This window comes from Morone saxatilis, unplaced genomic scaffold (assembly GCF_004916995.1).
Source record: "Morone saxatilis isolate NCDOM2014 unplaced genomic scaffold, NCSU_SB_2.0 Contig24, whole genome shotgun sequence".
NCBI classification, from domain to species: Eukaryota; Metazoa; Chordata; class Actinopteri; family Moronidae; genus Morone; species Morone saxatilis.
Window position 1 is genome coordinate 2,587,771 of NW_023339807.1, and position 10,350 is coordinate 2,598,120.

At 41.9% G+C, this 10,350-nt stretch overlaps 1 protein-coding gene across 1 annotated transcript in view; it reads left to right on the top strand.

The window, feature by feature from the left end:
• Positions 1 to 4,566: 4,566 nt before the first annotated feature.
• Positions 4,567 to 10,350, top strand: part of znrf2b (zinc and ring finger 2b) — a 32,244-nt gene continuing 26,460 nt past the window's right edge. Inside the window, exon 1 of the mRNA XM_035672107.1 lies at positions 4,567 to 5,564. Within this exon, the coding sequence (XP_035528000.1) occupies positions 5,144 to 5,564 (421 nt within the window). The 5' untranslated portion in view covers positions 4,567 to 5,143. The remainder of the gene's footprint in view (positions 5,565 to 10,350) is intronic.

The following is a 10,350-nucleotide window of genomic DNA, read 5'->3' on the forward strand; positions in this document are numbered from 1 at the left end:
TAATATCGTGGATAGTTTGTATGGAGCATCGCGAGCATGGACATCGCTTGTGCTGCTGGTTTGCATCTAGGGAACCTATTTTTCAATGTTATGCTGCGATCGCGCCGGGTGGTACTGTTGCCAGACGCGATTTCCCTGCCCAGGCCGACATTTCTGGTTCTCCCTTTGCATTTCATGTGCAAAAAAAAAGAATACAGGTTACAGCACCAATACACAGAAACTACACGAGCTTTACGATAGTTTATGGCAAGACCACTGTATCTGGTAACAGATGATAGCACCCCCTTTCTATCGTTTGTGAACGAACAACTCCACGCTTGAGAGAAGTTAAAGCGGAGACTCCAATGTAGTTAATCATGGTATGGAAGCGCCGTAACGAACGAAGGCCAAGATCTCATTGTCTTACGTCAAGAGTTGGCTGCGTGAACGGTGTTGGAGCGATGCGTTTAGTTGAGCAGAGAATGGAAGCAGGGTATCAGCATGAGTTGGCATAGGTATTTGTTTTGAATTAGTGTGTCTACGTAGTCGCGCAATCACAGCGAGGTGCGAAGAGACGGATCGCACGGAACTCATTGTGTTGCTGCGCTGTTTGCTTAATAGCCGACTGGTTATCAGAGGGAGGTTCCTGTGGTCCGTCTATCATTGTTGGAACTAAACATGTTTCCAGCCAGTTTTCCGCTGATCGGTGTGTATGGAGCTTCCGCAATTTTTTTGTTTGCGCTTTGGGGCTCTTGGTTTGTAGAAATTGTTGGCTGTCGCAGTGTTTGTAACTTTAATTTATGTTTCCGCTTCACTTCTGCAGGAGGTGGGTTTGCTGGTATTCCCACTTTGACTTTTGCTTAGAAAAATGTCTTTTTATTAGTTTCATTACGTTGCATCTTATTTCATAATGATGACGTACTTGCAAGGTGCGCCGAGCAATTCACAGCATTGTAACGTAACAATACAGCCAGCACAGTGCATCAGTCATTGAGTCCATGTGATATAATAATGCAACAATGCGAGTTCCAATGCTTGTGTGTGTTGGCCCCCAGACAGGCTGGCCAAGCAAAAGTGACACGTTTCGCTGCTATACTTTCTCCGCAGTTTCTAGTTTAGTTTCTGGTCTAAGGGTATGAGCAACGTATCTGATACAGTGGTCTATGTATTTAGCCAGTCTACGTCCGTGCTGCAGCTTTTTCAGCTTTTTTTACACTTCTCGCAGTGTAACCGGGTAGATGTTACTGTGTTTACACTCGAGTGTTTGACGTTTAGCCTTTTATGTAGCAACGCATCTCCATCCACGTACAGCACGTGTCTGGTTCTCATACAGCGTAGCCCGGAGAGAACCAAAGTGAAACAACTGGCTGGTAGGATAGGATTAGTTTTTCGTTGAGTTGCAGCCAGCCACTTTCTCCTACCACTTAGGACAGGAGGGTGGCAAGGACACTGCAACTCAGACACTACAGCTGTAGGCTACCCGTAGAATTCTTTGCCCACTGGAAAGCAACGACCATCGTGATCTGTACATATATCGTTGGTTTAAGGGATTTTGGCCGGTGGCATGTGAAGGTTTTGGAAGTTTACAAAACGTGTTTTAAAATGCTGTCCTTTGGAGGCTGCGTGTTTGCATTAGCTTAGAGTCAAAGCTGAGGACAGTCAAAGATAGGGAGCAGGAAGAAGTGTGGAGCAGGACGGGGATGACACGCATCAAGTAAGAGCCGACAGATCGCGAGCGTTGAAGCCCCATGGTGCTGCAGAAGTTTACTTGGTACGAATGGGGGTCTGCCCAAACTCTACCTTCAAAGCTCGTAAAATTATTTTAAGAACTTACTTTCAGATTTAAATGAAAGACCTGCTTGCGTCAGCTCACTATTCTGGTTGTTTGAACTCCACTGGACTCAGAAAACTGCATTTTGGATGAAGCGATCACAGTTTCGCAGCAAACAGTTAGTTGAACATTCTTTACAGCCTCTCACCACGTGGAATAACCTAGTGTTTGCTTCTTGTTGCCTACCAGTGTACCTGTTTGAATGCTCGTTTGAATTAATCTGCGATGGAAGGTGAAACGTTTCAATTTCAACAATCCCTCGGTCCAGTATGCAACCGTTCTGTGGGCAGTGTGGATGTAGGAACTTGAAAGCCACCCAGTGCACCATCCATGAGAATGGACTTTCACACGTGAAGCGAGGAGACATCTGTGTGTCCAGGGCAGGACGAACTTTAGAAAGGTGGACAGAACATTTGTATATTCACAGATTCTGGAATTTATAAGGAGGTAGAAGGAGGAGATGCCTTTTTAAAGATTTTAATGTTGAAATTATACTTTTGTATATTTGTGTTAATACATGTTTGGAGAGAAGGGCAAATACTTTGTTTGTTGAAACCACATAACTACATAATTCAGATTGGTTTTTAAGGTAAAATTGAATTTCAACATTAAGTGAATGCATTTTACATTGTCACATCATCTTACCATAACATCTGCAGCCACTAAAATGCTTCACTTTCAATTCAACTACACTGTAAAACTGGATTAGTTAATTCAACTCAAACTGTTTGAGGAAACAGATTGCCTTAAACCATTTGAATGTATTACCTCCAACAATTTAGCATGAAAAATATTTGATTTGAGTACAAGTAACTCAAGTATTTATTATTAAGGTAACTTCGCTAAATTAAGTTATTATACCAATTTCATTCAGTTAATTGAAGTTAAAACTAGTATTACATATTACACTCATATGCAGCATTCATCCAAACGTATTTAAAATGTGTTATTTATCTGAATAAAGTAAAACTGCCTATAATGCATCTTATTTATACAGATGTTACCACTTTAATTGAAGTTATTTTCCACTTCTTTTTTTATTAAGATATGTTGGTAGAATTTACAGTGTATTGATAGGCAGTGTTTGTGATTTATAATCATTCAGCAGCAGATTCCAAACAAGAAGCCAAATGAAAAGGACTCAAATAAGTCCTGGATTGAAGGCAACAACTGCTGACATTATTCCGTGGATGTAATTGCATAAACAACACGGTAGCAAAGCAAAAATTGTATAATTACACTACACTATAATGCCCAATGAATCGAATGCATGTTTGTTGCTTAAAAACAGAACGAGGAGTTCAGGAGGAAGACCATGAATGCAGCATGAGACTCTTTGGTTGTTGTTGTTGTTGTTGTTGTTGTTGTTTTTACTGTATAGTGACAGGTGAAGATGCAGACAAGAAACGGGGAGGTGAGGGCTTTGACATGCAACAAAGGTCGCCGGCTGGAGTCTTAACTCTTTGGTTGTTATTGACGTTGCTGCTGCTGACGTCACCCGACGCCGCGCTCCAAAGCTTATGAAGTTTGCACACATACACACCATCAGACCAACCAGAACCCCTGCGGATTTCAAAACAAGGGCATGACTTCCGTTCTGGGAAACCATATTTAAGATTATTGCATGGAATAAACATTGTTGTGCCATATTCAGTGCAATTGTTCTATAAAATATGAAGTGAAATGACTTGTGATACATAGTGCAAAATGTCCTTTGGCAACACATAGACCTTGTCCAGCCGCACAAGATGGAAGATGTCTATATAGACACTTAACAAGGGGTTGAACAGTAAGCGTAAACTGAAACGTAAGTTTACTAAACATAATGTGCATTCAGTCCAAGCAAAGTGTGTCATTAAGTTGCTATGCAGTTGAAATGAATCTTGTGTACAGTAACATGGCAAACACACTGCAAATACTGATATCCATTGTTTGGACAAAGCAGCAGATTCAGCCCAGGCCAGCTTGACCTTGATTTGTTCCCCATGTAGGTCATCTATCGTTTTTTAGGGTGTTTTCTTTCACATGAAGTGTGTTTTGAAGTTAGTCACATAGAGATCTGTAGATACCATACCAGATGACATATACAGATGTATATGTGTATCTTGCAAGGACGTACAAATACAAGAAAAAGCCAGAAACCTAATTTTCACTATATTTTTGTCCTTAAAGGATCATACAAGTATATTTGCATTTTGTTGCCCATTTGAAGGACCAGTGTGTGGGATTTAGTGGCATCTAGCAGTGAAGTTGCAGATTACAACCAACTGAACACAGCTCTGTATTTGACAACCTGGGAACAAGAACAGGAGCTTGAGGTCATTTAGAAACAGTGTTGCTATTACACAATTTGTCCACCAGAGAGCACTGACAACTCAGCGTCAGAGCCAATCAGAGACAGAGTAGGGGCGGGCCTTCCTGGAATACAGGTGGGAAAAAATAACTCTGCCTAACTGCCTCTCAGCAAGCTTAGTGCTAGGACACAGTGCTGAAAATGTTGTTGTTAAAATAAAATGAGAAAAACACCAAATAGTTAAAGAGTTAAGGGTACGTTGTGGTTAAAGTTAGGACTCTTGTACCCCAACTACAGCCTCCAAAATGACCAAAAGTATCACTGTTGTAACATAGCACCTCTCTTAATACAGTTTTAAAAGCTGGAAATTACAGTAAGTAAGATTTATTTTAGATTATTTTTATCTAGGCGGACTTACGCTGGGAACTGTCACGTCCCCTATAAAACACCGCAATGGCTTTATTTTGAAACCTCTCAGCGGAAACGCTTGCGAGCTCAGCTAGCTTGTTAGCTAGCCTGCGCACCGAGTCTCCTTGCTGCCGCCGACAAAACGGTTTCGTGCGGGGCTTTCTCCTCCATCACTTCCTCTTTTTGAGCAATGTGTTGTCAGGCAGGGAGGTGTGAGGAGCCCGGCTCTTCACTCCTTCACGCTGCTCAGGAGCCATGGCGGAGCGGACACTGAGGAGGGAACCAGCGGCCGGAGCACAGCGTCTCCACAGCGGCGGCTGACACGAGAGGAGGACGGATCCACGTTACCTGCAGCACGGTCACAACTACTAGCGGAATACAATGGTGACGCCTCCTAAAGTTTTACACACATCTTTAGCTCTTGTCACAGACGGCCGGTTCAACTTTTCAATAAGTGGCATTGTCCTAATGTCGACGGGATCGTAGCGACGCAGAGTTTGTTCTGCTTTTCTTTTCTTCCAGCGTCTGTCCTGTAAAGCCATCTGCCCTCCGGCGTAAATCTGGCGCACTGTCCCGCAGTGGCTCACAGAGCGCCTCTTTAATATTTCAAAGCCGAGTCAGCGGAGGTTAATATGGGGGCAAAGCAGAGCAGCCCGACTGCTAATCCAGCTGCTAACGGACGGACCAGAGCCTACTCCGGCTCGGACCTGCCCTCCAGCACGTCCAGCAGCAACGGCAGCAGCGTTAGCAGGACTGCCGCTGGGGGAGCGAGGTACCACGCGTACGGTGCGCCCGGAGCCTCCGGAGCCGCGTCCAGCACCAGCCAGCACCTCGGAGCCAGGGCGAGGTCTGTGGGGGGCTCCGGAGGCTCCGGGACCAGACCTCAGTCCGGTATCAACATTCCGAACAGCAGCGGAGCCTACAGCTCCCAGGAGTCCGGCGGCAGCAGCCCGGAGGAGGCGGCGGACAGGCAGCGCTCGGGCGGAGGGCACGAAGGTCCCCGGCTGTTGATAGGATCACTACCAGCACACCTCTCGCCTCATCTGTTCGGAGGTAGGAGCAGAACTGTAGTGACACTGACCCCTGATGGTTTACAGCAGGCGGGTGGGTCAGGATGGGGGCCAGTGTTCTGTTAGTGTGCACAGGTCCAGTCAAATAGTGCACATAAACACTTCATCCAGGCATTATATGGAGTTAATACATGATATAAGCAGAGCGAGCAAGAAGAAACTCTGGAGTGTTACACAGATTGATGTAATCAGGAGATGGTGTCATGTGACAGCAGGAAAAAAAAAAGTCTCAAAACACTTGTTTGGTCTTTGAAAATCTGAAAACAGCAGCAAAGCAGGGCTGTAGGTTGGTTCTTAGATCAATGTCCACCGTAGAACATTTTGATTATACACCAGAACTAAACTGTATAACAGGTTTTAACTTATTTTGTATTCAGAGCTACAAAAATGAGTGGATTAGTTGTCAACTCTTAAATGAATGGCCAATTATGTTACTAATTAACATAAAACAAACTAAAAATAAAATAAATAAATAAAGGCCAAATTCTCTGATTTCAAGACGTCCACTTGGGCTTTAGGAAACACTGATCAACATTTTACACCATTTTATGGAGTAAACAACTAATCAATTAAGATTAAATGATAAGAAAACAATCATCAGTTGTAGCTCTAGTTGTATTTATTATACATTTTCTGGCAGTTTCATTTCCCAAAGTCTGTTTTCAAAGGTGTATCTGCACTGGCCAGGAAGTAACTAACTTTATGTATTCTCCTAAAATAGTCCACTTTAGATATAGTGAGTCTAAAAACCGTGGGTTTGTTGGTTTTATAAAGTACTAATCCCCTAGATTCTCAAAATGAATACTCAGGACGTGAGCTTAGTGTTCTCAAAGAGGGCTGCTGCTCTCAAGCCAAGTTGTAGGGAGAGATGATGCTGAAACTGTTAGTTGATTCATTGATTAGGCAATTGGCAGAAATAGTTTGACAACAATTTTTATAATTGATTGATTTTATCAATAATTTTTGTTTGTCCTTTCATGGTGAGGGCCAGGTTGCTGCTGTTGTCTTTTACGCTATATATTGAATACATGGGACTGTTGGTTGGACCAAACAAGCAACTTGAAGACATCACTTTCAGTTTTGAACAGAACAAACTATATCACGAAACAAAGTGTATTGATAGTTTCTATCACCCCTAGCGCTAAATACAATTCAGCTGTGGGTTTTAAAAGGTTTGAGTTATTTAAAGTAGTATAGTATATGCGATTAAAAAAAATAAGTTAACCAGCCTTTAAATCTGACAAACCATTGTAAGCCCCCTCTTCAACTTGAACCGTACTCTGAAAGCACTGAGTTCAAGAGCCAGACCCACAAGGAAGCAGAGCTGTGTGGATATAACGCACACAGACACTGATGGAGGAGCTGGCCAGCGAGTGAGTGGCCCCTGCTGGTTTTAATGGCATTCATGTGTGAGGACGATGACTCATGTGCGAGCTGAGCCAAACATTGTTAAGATAAACAGCGTGAGCCTCCTTGTGAATGTCTCGTTGATTTCATTGATCAGCCGTGACAGCTGCAGACTGAAGTCATCTGATCGCCGAACTTAGTCCCGGTCTTAAACGTGATCAAGTGACCCAATCAGCTGCTCTGGTGTCGTTACCAACGCTGCAACAGCATCCTCATTATCATTACCCAATCAGATGGCAAGGCTGTTTTTAGGTGTCCAATCAGTTCCAATCAATACTGCGAGCGAGGAGGTGCTACAGTATGTTCGGCATTTTGCCTGAGACCTGAGGTTCAGTTCTGAAGTGCTGCCTGTTTGGTTGTTCTGTTTCTGGTTGTGGACAACGTTTGCTCCCAGAGGAAGACAAATACTCTCTCAGTTCTGAGAGGCATTTGAGGAAGACAATAGGCTTGTTTGAGATGAATTTTGCCTCACTTGGAATTGGAAGAGAGCAGGTGGTTGCAGCCGGGAGAAGTGACAAAAAGCTGCAGTCACATTGGACAGTTTCCAGCTGAATAAAGAATGTACAGGAAGTGCTGTTAACATTTATCACATCCCGAGTGAATAAAATGTTATTTATGATTCCAATCTCTTCAGCTTCTACTCCACCGCTAATAATTATTGCTTAAGTGACGTTCTGTGTAATGAAGTAATAAAAAGCCTCATATCTAAAATTATTCTGACAGCATTTATTGTTGACCCTTTATATTAACAAAATTATTTTACATACAAATTTCATATAAACTCCTTCACATCATGTAATAAAGAAATTCAACCGTCAGTAGTTATATGGCATAAACACAGAGAGAGGAAAAACATTATTTCCATTATTGTTGTGTCAGCCATATTAAAACAGTCAGACACTAACACAGAGTGTCTGCAGGGTCTTAGAAAGTCTACGCAGAGCTTAAAATGTCTTAAATATGATTTTGACAACTTGAAAATGGATTGGATTAATGAAGTCAACTCCAAAACAAAACTGAAATAGGACCATTGCCAAATTTCCTTCATAATCTTTGTACCTTTTTGCCAGTATGGGCGTGAAATAGGTCTTAAATTGCATTCATGCATTGCATGGTCTTAAAAAGTCCTATATTTAAACCTGTAGAGACCCTGTTAACATCAGTGTTCTCATGTCCTACCTCATACCTAATGTGTTTGGTTTTATAACACAAGAATGAAAGAGCATCAAGGTTCTGTTATTGTATCTGAAATATGTGGAAGTTAATTTCTTCAACTTCTGTGGCCTCACATAAGATAGCTAACAGGTATTCACTGTGCGCTGCCAACTTTTCTATCATCTTCACTTTCTGACCTGTAGTTGGAAGACCTGACAAGATTTTTGACTTTTTTAAGATTTTGGATACAGGAAATGTCCACAATTAAGGAAAGCTGTGCAATATGACCCAAATATCATATCCCAATATTATTTCATATCCAGATAACAATAGGTATCACGATATAGCACATATTCTGTAAATTCAGTGAATAAAGTTTAGCAAATAAAACATATTTTTCTCCAGTTTTTTAGAACCTTTGTGCAAATTTGCAATTAAGCATGGAACAAAATGTAAAAGTAGGAAAAGTTAGTGGTGTTTGTGTCTGTTGTAGGAACCGGTACAGTCTGTGTCAGACTATTTACAGCAATATTGTTCGTCATTTGGACGACACTCGGCACTCTTCTGCTCGACATGGATGCAGGCAAGAAAATTTGTACGAAGGAACACAAACAAACATGGAGGGGAGTGAACGGAGCAATTCCTTCAGGAGGAAGACTCCAAACAGCCAAGACAAAAGGAGCAGCTCGTACCTAAAAGAGAAGCTCCTTCTGTCGCATGGACACGGTTTGGGTATGAAGAGTGTGATTTACGACACAACCAAATAAACAATAGAGCGTAATACGAAACCACTTACGTTTTCTTTTGTCACATGATGCATATCGTTATATAGCCCCAACCTGCAGTTTAGTTATCATGACATTGCTCCATTTCCATCCTGGCAGTATGGAAATGAGAAACCTGTCTATATCGACTCAGTCCCTGGTGATCTTTCCATGTGAGATGTTCAGCAGCAAGTTATTCATGTGTGAGTGTTGATGCAAGATAAAGTCGTCGTATTTCCTAAAACAAACATGTGAATGCACGGTACATACATGTGTGGCAGTGTGTGTACATGGGTTCTCAATGTGAGTGTGAGTCAGCAGATAACCTAATAATTAACTCAACTCGTCAGGTTTCCTTAATCTATAATGGTGCCTGGATGAATCCATAGTACACACACACACACACACACACGTATATGTGTCTGCAGGCTGTGTTAGCAGGTGGTGTGTTCTCTCTGTTAATGGTGTTAATGATCTTAATTTAAAGACTCCTCCAAATTTACACAGCAACAGTGTGATGAAATTACAGCAGAGCAGCTGGGTCACATTCAACCCAACAACTCACTGAATGGTCAGTGTGCTGAACGCTGACAGGGCATGAATCCCTGTGAGAAACATACAGATTAAGGTTAACCTGCACGAAATCGAGTGTGTGTGTGTGTGTTAACCTAACTAGTGGTATCTAGCCATAAAGGTTTTTTTGTTGTAACTGTCCAGGTTTTGAGCTATCCGTCTGAAATGTCTCCCCCCATCCAGATACAATGTAGATGAATAGAATTTAATTTGTGTTGCTCACAGCATTGAAGAATGACAACAGCAGCAACAAAAAAACAGCAACATTCTGTGAATTACCAGAAACAGTGAAATGAACAGTAATTATTTAGCTATTAAGCTATTTTCGACGGTCAAAATAAAATACCGCACGCAGACTCATCAGGCATCAGGCCAGAAGTTAATCAGTTAGAAGAGATTATAAGTGAAGACACACCGTTTTGTTTCCTGTTTAAGCTTAAAATACACAAGTAAACAACGTATGTATAACAGCGACACAGACGTTATAAAGCTGTGCCCAGTGGAATTTCGGGGTTACACATATGAAATGTGATTGGAGAATATAAAACCTGTATTTATTTTATTTGTTTAACCTGTCAAAATCCACCTCCCCACCTACGCTGATCTTAGATTTAGTGTTAGGGGTATGTACGTGTGGTTGGGTTAGGGTTTGGGTTCGGGTACTGATTAGGGTGGGTCTTAAGAGAAACTGGTCAAATTCCAGAAATGGTGATGTGAATTTTTTGGTGATATTTTATTAATTCTCAAAAACCCTGTGTCGATTTGTTTTTAAACCCCCAACCGGTAGACGTGTATAAACGTAAAATTAAGCACAGCGTTAGTTCAGGCAGGCCGCGAAGTCAAGCTCAGCTCTCAATTCCAGCTATATCA